Source organism: Malus sylvestris, chromosome 6, assembly GCF_916048215.2.
Source record: "Malus sylvestris chromosome 6, drMalSylv7.2, whole genome shotgun sequence".
Classification (NCBI taxonomy): domain Eukaryota; kingdom Viridiplantae; phylum Streptophyta; class Magnoliopsida; order Rosales; family Rosaceae; genus Malus; species Malus sylvestris.
In genome coordinates, this window is record NC_062265.1 from 28,941,665 (window position 1) to 28,952,682 (window position 11,018).

The window sequence follows — 11,018 nt, forward strand, 5'->3', positions numbered from 1 at the left end:
ACGTTAAGGGAAAAATTTGTATGTACTTAGAAGAATTATATATGAAAACGCATGAATGATAGTTTCGGATTGTCAAAGAGAGATTGTTCTCCCTAACCTCTAGTAAGTGGGTACTGTTTCACTAGACAAAAATTCAGTAAAGTAGGCTTCATGTTGGTTCCAAATGTTATCCATACCATGTTAAGTTCAGGATAAAAAAAACTATAGAAATAATTAAGAGAATTTTAACGAAAAATTTTCAGTACTATTTATTTTAATGAAAAATCATATTTTTATATTAAAAAATCAATCCTAATACTATTCTCTCTACCTTTTATTTTGACATTTTTATTTTATTTTTATCGTTAAAATTCAAAATTTTTAAACATTTTTTATTAATTTTTCTAATAATTAATTAACTCCCTTCCTTTCCGGTTTTTTTTCTTTCTTTCTTCGTCGGGTAAATGGTCACTTCCTAGTTGGTACTCTCTGTTTGGTTGCCAAGAAAATCAACCGAAATAAAAGAAAAGCTCAGGAAAATGGTCTAAACAAAAAGTCTTCAATTTCTCCTCCTCCATTACTGAAAGGCCGAGAGCACAAAAATGTCCGAACAAAACGAGCCTCAGCAGCCATACCCAGCCGCAAAGAGCTCAAAGCCGCCGCCACAGCCACCGAAACCCGCCGCTTTCTCCGCCAATCTCAACTCCGACCCTCCCGAAACAGACGGCGCAGCTCCCTCCACTTGTCAGCACCAGCACACCTCCCCAGTCTTCTCTCTGCTTCCCCCTTACCCGAAATCCTCCGACGGGCAATCAGCAGTCAACGAAAGCATCGAAGCCGAAGGCAAACGATTGAGCAAGCTGGGAAAAAGCAGGTCGAGGAATTGCAAGGTGGACTGTGCAATGGATGATGGAGCTGATGCTGCCGATGGGTACCTTCCTGGTCAAGGAATTTCGTCGTCTCGTGAAGAAAAAGTCAGCAGCCTCAAAACTGTGAGAACCCATTTCAATGGCGGTTGTGTTAATTCATTGCTTCTTGTAATTTGAAAATTTGATTGAAATTTTGACTGAAATTTTGAAACGGTTGTTGGGTTTTGGTGGTTGTAGGGTTTGGTTCATGTGGCGAGGCGGATGCCCAAAAATGCCCATGCTCATTTTATACTGGGTTTGATGTATCAGAGATTGGGGCAGCCTTCAAAGGTGGGATTTGTATACTTGTATATTGACTCTTTGGTTTGATTACACGGCTAGTATGTTACTATGGATGTTTTCGCGTTCTAATGAGTTCCGGGTTTTAGGCAGTTTTGGCATATGAGAAGGCAGAAGAGATTTTGCTCCGCCCTGATGCAGAGATCGACAGGCGCGAGCTCCTTTCACTAGTTCAAATTCATCATGCGCAGGTAGAGGACTAGTCTTTTGGTAAATTGTGGCTTTAGGTTGGTTTTTTTACGTAGTTATGAACTTTGCTGATCCAGCTGGTATCTGTTTTATCAATTGTCAAGTGCCTTATGCTAGAAACTTTGGGGGATGGTAGTTTCGACAAAGAACTTGAACCTCAAGAGCTTGATGTAATTAATTCCAAACTAAAGGAATCAATGCAATCAGATGTAAGACAAGCAGCTGTGTGGAATACCCTCGGCTTGATACTACTTAAGACTGGTCGTCTGCAGGTACAAGTCTGTTGATTCCATTGTTGGTTATGGTCGCTCTTTCTTTTCCGTACCCTCACGTACTCTGATTGACTGTTATTACTTTCTAGAGTGCAATTGCAGTTTTATCATCTCTGTTAGCTGTTGCCCCCGACAACTATGATTGTCTTGGAAACCTTGGGATTGCTTACCTTCAAAAGTAAGAGCCTATATGTGTAGATACAATAATGCCCTCTTCAATGTTATGACCTCTTGTATCCCTTTGTAACTCGAAATCTTTGCAAATGGTCTTGCTTCAGTGGAAATTTGGAACTTTCAGAAAAATGTTTTCAGGAGTTGATACTCAAAGATCAAAATCATCCTGCGGCCTTAATTAATTACGCTGCCCTCCTTTTATGTAGATATGGTTCGGTTGTTGCAGGTATGCTTTTGATGAGTTTGACTCTAGCAATTTTCTTTTTAACAATACCTATTATGTAACTTTTTTGAGATCATAGTGAATACTGGTGAAATTTTGCAAGAAAGCTGTTATAATGCGTGTAGTTGGAGAACCTGCATGAACATAGCTTTTGGTTTAATTCTCAGGTGCTGGGGCAAATGATGGTGAAGGTGCTTCTGCAGATCACACTTCTGCTGTCAATGTTGCGAAGGAGTGTTTGTTTGCATCGCTAAAAGAAGATCCTAAAGCAGCACACGTGTGGGCTAATCTTGCTAATGCGTATTATATGACCGGTGATCATAGAAATTCCAGCAAGTGCTTGGAGAAGGTGCTTGTGGCTTATTGCTATAATCATTTATTGCTTATTTCTTGAGGTTGTTCATTGGTGTTTTTTTTCTTTGTTTTTATATTCATTTTGTGGAAAATGATGATGCAAGAACTTTTTCTTTGCATGTTTTTCATTCTTTTTAGAAAAACAAAAGAACTTATTATGCATGCTCTCATTACTCATGCTTGTGTTGCGTACTGGTCATTTGCTATTGTAAAGGACAAAGTTTTCATGCTTCTTTTACTGGTATGGCTCCTACTCCATCCTTAATCACTGACAAGTTTGAGCTGTTTTCTCTTATCATTGCATGCTCCTCAGGCGGCAAAACTGGAGGTCAATTGTTGTATGTCTACTCGATATGCTGTTGCAGTACACCGAATCAAGGATGCAGAAAGGTTTCAAGACCCTAGTGACCAAATTTCCTGGGCAGGAAATGAAATGGCTTCAATTATAAGAGATGGAGATTCTGTCTCAGTTGAACTTCCTATAGCATGGGCAGGCCTTGCGATGGTGCACAAAGCCCAACATGAGATCGCATCAGCATTTGAAGCTGATCAGAATACCTTAATGGAGGTAGAAGAGCATGCTGATTATAGTTTAAAGCAGGTAATCACAAAAGAGTAATTAAGATGCCATTTATTTCACTTAAATGGCATGACAAAAGGAGCTTCATATGTCATAATGGACGACATGACAAAGCAACTCCTTGTATATGGCACGTACAGTTGTTCCTTCTAATATCATACATCTTTGCACAACCAGTCGGTTCACATGTGCACAATCTGACTACGCAGTAAACAAGAGCCTTTGTTATCATGTATAATGGAACTTAGAAGGCTTGCCGAAAGTTCGGATCTTTCAGTTTCCTATGTCTTATGTCACCCTTCATTTTTCTGTATGTTATTTGGAGAATCGTATTCATGTTCTTCACAATGCACTTCAACTTAGGCAAATCATTTTTATGTAGGCAGTAGCAGAGGATCCAGATGATGCTGTGCAATGGCACCAGCTTGGTCTCCATAGCTTATGTACTCGGCAATTCAAAAACTCGCAGAAGTACCTCAAAGCTGCAGTTGCCCGTTTTAAAGAGTGCAGCTATGCATGGTCAAATCTAGGTGTGTCCAATCTTAAGAACCATTTTCGTATGTTTTTAATACTTTTGAGTTATCTCTCTCTGTCTCTTTCTCTCTCTGAAGTTGGTGAAGTGTACACCTATTAACAAATACATGCATCACCAGGTATCTCGCTGCAACTATCAGATGAGCCATCGCAATCTGAAGAAGTTTACAAGCGGGCTTTAGCATTGGCAACAACTAAACACGCCCACACTATATTCTCCAACCTTGGAAATCTCTACCGCCAGCAGAAGCACTACGAACGTGCCAAAGCAATGTTTACAAAGTCTCTAGAGCTCCAGCCTGGCTATGCTCCCGCATTCAACAACCTGGGTCTCGTATTTGTTGCCGAGGGTCAGTGGGAGGAAGCCAAATTCTGCTTTGACAAAGCCCTCCGGGCAGACCCGTTGCTGGATGCTGCCAAGTCCAACATGCTTAAAGCAGTGTCTGCATCCAGTTCATGTGCAGGCCTGTCCTCTAGTCTTCTTCAAGATTAATTTGTATTTTGTAAGCAAGTGTAAGGGGTAGGTATGGTTTCCTCAGTCATGTTTTAGAATTGTAAAACCGTATTAACTTGCGAAGTTACGAGAAAACGAGGAGAAGCCTTCCTCTGTATTTAGAGGGTAGAGCTTATCTTCCGGTCCGACGCACCGTTGTATCTCAGTTTTGTATCATAAGTCAATTTTTCAGTGCAGAAAATTATTGTCTAATGCATTGTTAGTTTCTTTCTTTCATTTTGTTGAGATTGTGTTGCCTCTCCGATTAGTGTTTGACACGCACAATATGGGCAACATGATCATGCGGGCAAAGTTCAATACGATGGGCTGACATGAAGTGGTTCAAACTCGCATTTGGCGAGAATCGAACCTAAAACCTCTCACTTACAAGTGAAGAGGAATACCACTAGACCGTAATACTAAGTGACGAAGGTGGGGGTGTTTGACACAAATAACAAAGTCCATACAAGAAACGGGTACTAGCAAGAATATGTAGTTTCTTTTTAATTTGCTTATGATATTATGCATGTATGTTTTGAATTATTAATCATCGTATTTAAACTATCATTTGTCTTGATGCTTAGCTACCATTAGGATATTTAGAAAAATAATTTGATGCAATTTGGTTGGAGGGTTGTTCGTAAAATTGGCTAAGGCCTCTTGTTTCACTTAAGGCGAATACCACATTTTAGGCGTTCCATGGTTTTTCAAAGAGGTTCTCGTGGCTGGATCCCTTTCACCAAATCCTCCAAACCAATCAATCTGGACCCTTGAAATTTGATCCAACAGCTAAAAACAGGGGGCCCTTTAAAAGTTATAATAACTTTAGCCGTTTGATTAAATTTTAAGGGCCTATATTAAGTGATTTGGTGGAAGTGATCCGGAAAGGATCCCTTTCCCTTGTGGCTAAACTCAAATATTGTTTTAATGAGTTTTTTAAGCTTGAATTACTAAGGGAAAGAAATATGACCCTACGGTTTAACAGGACAAGGGAAGTCCAAAATTTAGTAAGTGGCCCAAGGCTTACTGAGCAAGAAAAAGGTAGAGCTTTGCTCATCCGCCCAATTTTTTTTTATTTTTTACATGTAAAAGTTGAGGTTAACTAAAAGGTATTTAGTTAAATCTCAGCCACTCATTTGTAAAATAAAATGTGCGCGTGAGGGAATTTTCAAATGAAGGCATGCTTGTTGTTTTTGTTAAGAAAATAAGAAATGTATGAAGGTAGACATCACATGCTTTATGCAGGTTGTGAGCAACATTAAAGCATAGTTTGAGCCCAATGCTTGTTCTAAACTTACTTTAAAATCTTTAGTTCACTCCAAGTTTAGAACAAGCATCGTGCTCAGATTATACTTTAACACTCGTCACAACCTGTATAAAGCATGTTATCTCAATCTTAGGTATTGGAGTGAACTAAAGAGTTTAATTTTACTAGTGATAGTATTTGGTCATTGTCCAATTTCTTGCCACCCTTCAAAATCTTCTTCCCATTTATTTATCTTGCTTCTATCTGTTAACGTAAGAAGCTTGAGAAAGATTAATTTTACTAGTGATAGAATTTGGCCATTGTCCAATTTCTTGCCACGCTTCAAAATCTTCTTCCCATTTATTTATCTTGCTTCTATCTATTAACGTAAGAAGATTGAGAAAGCTAGCGTTTCAAGAACTAGAGAGAGAGATCGAAGAAGAAGAGAGAGAATCTTAGAGAGAGAAGAAGTATTGCAGAAATCTGTTAGGCTTTCATTACTTACTGTAGAAGCTACTACATTGATGTATATATAGAGAACCAAGTCTCTAACTAACTAACTTAGGTCTACAATCTTATGACAAGTGGCATGATCCTAACCATTCTTTATAATCTTACACTATCATCTCAGTCTTACACGTTTTCCGAGAAAATACCCATTTTTTTTAAATGTGTAAACATAGTTTTGTTCAAGACAAGAAGAAATGGTAGAATGTGTGTACATGAAAGAAATTGTGGACGATGATAAGTTTTATTTTCATCATAAGGTAATGACGAACATTTTGGGCATCTAAAATATATATATATACTTCTTTTTGTCAACATCTAAAATATATATACGAGGTCATCTATGTGTGACAGTAATAAAAAACTAATGAATATGTTTTATATTTGGAAAGTGAGTTGTTCATTGCGGGTTACAAAATTGCAAAATGTATTTGGTATCACAATACAAGTTTGAAAATGATGCCTATGTAACTTTGCGTATCACAAATTAACTTTGAAGCGTGCATAAGAGAAGACCTGAAAACACTCAAAAATGAAAAACTTAAGTAGGATTAACGATTAAGGCATCAATAATACATAATAAAGTGGTTGAGTGGCCTTTAATATCTTGATTATTATAAGCGAAAGACACTGGTTATGGACATAATTCGTCTTATGAATTCGGACCACTCAATTTAAATCTTGCGGCTCTCATTAACTTATTTCATTGCCCTTACACAAAATCAAGCCCTTGAATGATCCAGATCTCTCTCTTGAACTGCTCGAGTCTTCAAATCCAGTGGCTACAAACATAGAGATCCATCAATTTCTTACATTTGATGGGAGGGTTGTAGTGCTGTCACGCCCTGCACCGGGCATGGCAAGTGCATATTGATTGGAACAAAATTTGTTGTTTTGTAAAGAAATTTTTGTTTTGAGATGGTCATGTGGAAAAGTACCATACGACAGTTTGATGGTGAAGGTTGCAAACAGTGGAGGTATCCAGACAATTGGTTTTCCACCACTAGTTTCAACTAACGGTTCGATAAAACAGATAAAAAAAGTGCATACGTGAAATAAGACGTTAAGGTTGTGGTGTTTAAATCAATCACGCAATGTCATATGAAAATGTCAAAACACATACGTTAAAACACGTTGCGTCATAATAAGTTTGAGACACCATAACACCATCACATTATGTCAGAGATTCTCACATACAACCGAAAATATATCTCATCCCCATTTGCACTAGTCACGTCAAATCACGTGGCGAGTGCTAAGAGGGCAAAAAATCGGCCGGGAGAGCCTAGAATCTCCAATAAATCTCACTGATCTTGTGTAGAAGAATCTGGATTCTAGGAAATGCTATTCCAACCAGTTTATATACCATAAGTTCTCATTTCGGAGTCTCCAAACCTAAAAAGCTTGTATGGCTGCAACGATAGGAACTTCCATGGCTGCGCTCAGCCACAGATGCTTCACCTTCAAGTCCTCCAAAAACATGATCACTTACAAACCAACCATGAAAATTGTTTCCTTTTCCTCCATCAAATATCAACCGAAAAGCTTCACATCCTTCAAGTCTCCTATCAACTCCAAGCATTCTACTTCCATCATCACCGCCGTTGTTTCCACCTTGATTTCCTGTGATTCTGCGTTCGCTGCAGAAGTGGCTGCGGCGACTGGAGAAGGTGACAAGCGCGTCCTCGCACTCCTAATTCCAATTGTTCCTGCTATACTTTGGGTGCTTTACAACATCCTTGGGCCAGCTTTGAACCAAATTGACAGAATGAGAAGTGAAAAGTGAGGTTGTAAAGCTTCAAGTGATAGCCAGTGCTTCTGTTACTTCTGCACTTCTATACAACAACAACAACAACAAAGCCTTTTCCCACTAAGTGGGGTCGGCTATTATTATTGCACTTCTATACAACACTCAACCAAAAATCCAAATTCCGTTGTACAATATTTGTAAAATTGTATGTGATTTATAGGTTCGAATGAGTTGTGTCTCAATATCGAAAGTAGAGTAGCACAACTATATTATGATTAATTTCTATTTGTGAATATATTCATCAAACGGTAATCATGATTAATGGTAATAATTCACCGTCGAGAGATTCACAAACGAAAACATAGTTTGCTTGAGAAGAGCCGGTTTGTACTCATAGATCCGGACTACTACCAAATGCACACTAGCACTCTTTTATCATCTTAGCTGAAACCCTAATCAGTAATCACCATCCAAAGATTGTAGATGGAAGACAGGCACTGAATGAGATTAACCTGTCGGAAACTGACTGTATGGGCTAGCTCACAGATTGCTTGAGAAGGCTTCTGCAGAATGCCAAGTCAAATCGCTCCTCCGGAGGATCTCCGATGACGTCAAAAACTGCATCTGCATTCTGAAAATCTTCATCAACTGTGTATCTGAAACCAGAGATTACGAGATGAAGCGAACATGTTAAACATGTTAGACAGTTGATTGGCAAACTCTATTTTTGTTCATGTAGTGAAAGTAGGTTACCCGCTCTTGGTTATGACACACTTCATTCCAGCAGCTTTGGCAGCTGCAAGGCCTATAGCACTGTCCTCGATTACCACACAACTGCGGAGAAGGAAAACACAGTATTATTTGTCATGAACAGAAGGCGCGCTTTAAGCACGAGAGTCGGATATCCTAGAAACATGGGGCAGCTGATGCAAATAGATCTCTTGACTGCACTTAGAGGAGTAAAGTTCAAATGCAATCCCATTACGAACAGAAATCAGTTGGGCCTTCTTGCCCTGTAAATGGTGTAATATACCTTGAAGGATCAACGCCGAGAGTGTTAGCCGCCAATAAATAGATAGCCTGTCAAAAACATGGAAAGATGTTAGTGTCTTGTAAAATCAAATAGGATATTTCATTCAAAACAACATGAAACCAACATCTGGAGGGATCAAAATTTACGGGATCAGGCTTCTTGCGAGGAACCACTTCTCCGGCGAATATCTTGATTTTTTCTGCCCGTTCTGGTCCCAGCAAGATTGAAACTATTGCAGAGACCTTGAAACGAAAATGGGGTTCGTACGTCAAAATGGGATGTCAGGCTTGTCAGCTATGTATAAGAAATACATCAATATGTATCTGATATAGTAAGAAGTATACTGTTTCAAAAATTAAGCTAAGTAGCCCTTTGGTTGGGTATTGGAGCAACAGTACCTATTGATAAGTCCTTAACTTTAGATCTTTAACCTTAACCATATGCTCTAAATAAAGTGTAAGACTGATAAATTAGTAAGCGTTTGACTATGATTTCTTGCACAGTTCTTGCATAAAAACCAGACGGAGGAGATTACTGTCACAAAAAACTAATTACAAAAGAAATTAAGCCGGGGAACCTGATTAAGCATACCGCCTTCTCATTGGAAGCGCTGCAGACGGCAACTTTAACTCCTTCTGCTAAAGCCTGATCTATCAGCCTGTACAAGTTGATAACAGAAATTCACCAACCCAACATCTGAAATTTGAAAACACATTTAGATAATCTTACACCACCTACTTATACGATATCTTGTTAGTATACTCATAACAACATTCATGAAAATTTAAAAGCCAAATGCTAAGGATTCTTGAGTGATTGATTTTTCTAAATTCCATTTTCTTATCAAATTAACGTCCTTAATGCCTGATGTAAATAAATGCATGACCATAACAACACGCGTACTTCTTGGACTGGAATGCACCGAGGTGTTATTTTGCTTGAAAGACTAATATTGTTAGTGAAGACTAGCAAGTTAAACCAGAAAATACAAGAGAACTACAACACACAAACTTATGCAAAAGCAGAAGATGATATGGTAACCAACTTTGCAACCCCTGGCCGAAGCGGCAGTGACTTTTTGTCAATAAGGGCCAAGAACAACTCTGTCTTTCGCTTGTGAAGTGAAACTACGAATGCTTTTCTTTCTTCTTCACTCTTCGGAGCATTTTCCGGCCAACCCGTGTTGTTAAAATAGGTTGTCATTCTACAAAGACCACAACCATTTGAAGACAGATATAATTCAAGTTCTGCAACAAAATTAGATGTTGGCCAAATGCAAAGGCAATAGAATATTGTGAGAGGCAATTACCTTTCTTTTCCACCTGCAATCTTGAGCAATTCACCGAATAAATCGACATCCCAAGTAACACCCAATTCTTTCTGTGCAATCAAATTATGCAGTGTCACTAAACTAATTAACCCATGAAAGTTATCGACTTCTGCAAATAATTCCCATCAAAGTAAAAGGGTTTACCAAAAGCTAATAATTTCTCCAAAAGCAACAAAACCCAGATCGAAAATTCCAACTTCTCTTGAAAGTTCATCACTTTATGAGCTTACCAATAAAAAAATTCACAGCAATCCACCAAAAGCAAGAAAACCCAGTGTGAAAAATTACCTCTTTGAAAGTGTTGTTGAAAGAAATCCGGTGGCCGTCCTTCTCCGTGTCGACAAGCACACCATCGCAATCGAAGAGAAGAGCAGAAGGAAGAGTAGAAAAAGAAGAAGCAGAAGCAGAGCTAGATGTTGTTCCAATCTTGCTGCTCATTGTTTTGCCAATGATTATTGCTGTGCCCACCAGTGAAGATTGTAAGGTCCTTTCTTGGGATTTGAGGTTGGCAATGGGGGTTGTGTTTTTGTGAGATGGCAACGGGTTTATAAAAGATAATGTAGCTAAGGTATGACAGGACGCCATTGACGCCATTTGAAATCTCTTCAAAGTTCAAATTAATAAAGCCTCCAACTTTTGCAACCATGAGCAGTTGGTCCGGTGGCACCCAACCCACTTCCACTTGGTTGTAAATAATCTATCTAAAATTTGCCTGCAAGAATCGGAATTAAGATCTTTTACTTTATAAGAATGAATATCACTAAACCGTAGTACTAAGTGTTACAACTCGATATTTTTAGAGAGAGTAGATATACATAAACAAGGTATAACCATAAACACGTGCTCACTCAACATTAGTAAAGGCTTTAGGGTATCGCAGTATCTTTACCGATCTATAAGATCCCCTAGTCCTACCACGCATGGTAAAATAGCGAGATTGTCCATTGCCATGGTATACGCTAACCTCACCACTAGGGTATTGGCTAGTAGATTCTTACTTTTCTGGAGGTTTAAAGGATCGAATCTTAAAATCAACCTATAAGTGAACCATCACTCTCAAGTCATCACACAAATAATACTGCTCAACTCACATCACACATATTAGTACTTTTTGAAGTCAAGATCAGCTTCGTGTTTCCTCGTTTG

The 11,018-nt window shown here is 38.7% G+C and overlaps 2 protein-coding genes across 2 annotated transcripts; one reads left to right on the plus strand and one right to left on the minus strand.

The window, feature by feature from the left end:
* Window positions 1–441: 441 nt before the first annotated feature.
* Window positions 442–4,219, plus strand: LOC126627403 (probable UDP-N-acetylglucosamine--peptide N-acetylglucosaminyltransferase SPINDLY). The gene is made up of 10 exons (XM_050296932.1): window positions 442–971; window positions 1,086–1,178; window positions 1,277–1,378; window positions 1,481–1,648; window positions 1,738–1,826; window positions 1,927–2,048; window positions 2,213–2,394; window positions 2,713–3,000; window positions 3,362–3,509; window positions 3,633–4,219. The coding sequence occupies exons 1-10, from the start codon at window positions 582–584 to the stop codon at window positions 4,004–4,006; spliced, it is 1,956 nt and encodes a 651-aa protein (XP_050152889.1). The 5' UTR covers window positions 442–581; the 3' UTR covers window positions 4,007–4,219.
* Window positions 4,220–7,703: 3,484 nt separating this feature from the next.
* LOC126627414 (CBBY-like protein) lies at window positions 7,704–10,564 on the minus strand. Its single transcript, XM_050296943.1, has 8 exons — window positions 10,161–10,564; window positions 9,852–9,922; window positions 9,588–9,746; window positions 9,134–9,200; window positions 8,689–8,784; window positions 8,543–8,589; window positions 8,263–8,343; window positions 7,704–8,165 (listed from the first exon to the last, which is right to left on the minus strand). Exons 1-8 carry the CDS (start codon window positions 10,464–10,466, stop codon window positions 8,045–8,047), a joined length of 948 nt encoding a protein of 315 aa, XP_050152900.1. The 5' UTR covers window positions 10,467–10,564; the 3' UTR covers window positions 7,704–8,044.
* Window positions 10,565–11,018: the final 454 nt, after the last annotated feature.

Coding starts and splice junctions, on each gene's coding strand:
- LOC126627403 (XM_050296932.1), top strand. CDS start 582: ATGTCCGAACAAAACGAGCCTCAGCAGCCATACCCAGCCGCAAAGAGC. Junction 1,827..1,926: donor GGGATTGCTTACCTTCAAAA/GTAAGAGCCTAT, acceptor GTCTTGCTTCAG/TGGAAATTTGGAACTTTCAG. Junction 2,395..2,712: donor CCAGCAAGTGCTTGGAGAAG/GTGCTTGTGGCT, acceptor CATGCTCCTCAG/GCGGCAAAACTGGAGGTCAA.
- LOC126627414 (XM_050296943.1), bottom strand. CDS start 10,466: ATGGCGTCAATGGCGTCCTGTCATACCTTAGCTACATTATCTTTTATA. Junction 9,747..9,851: donor ATTGCAGGTGGAAAAGAAAG/GTAATTGCCTCT, acceptor TGGTCTTTGTAG/AATGACAACCTATTTTAACA. Junction 8,166..8,262: donor TGTGTCATAACCAAGAGCGG/GTAACCTACTTT, acceptor CTCTGGTTTCAG/ATACACAGTTGATGAAGATT.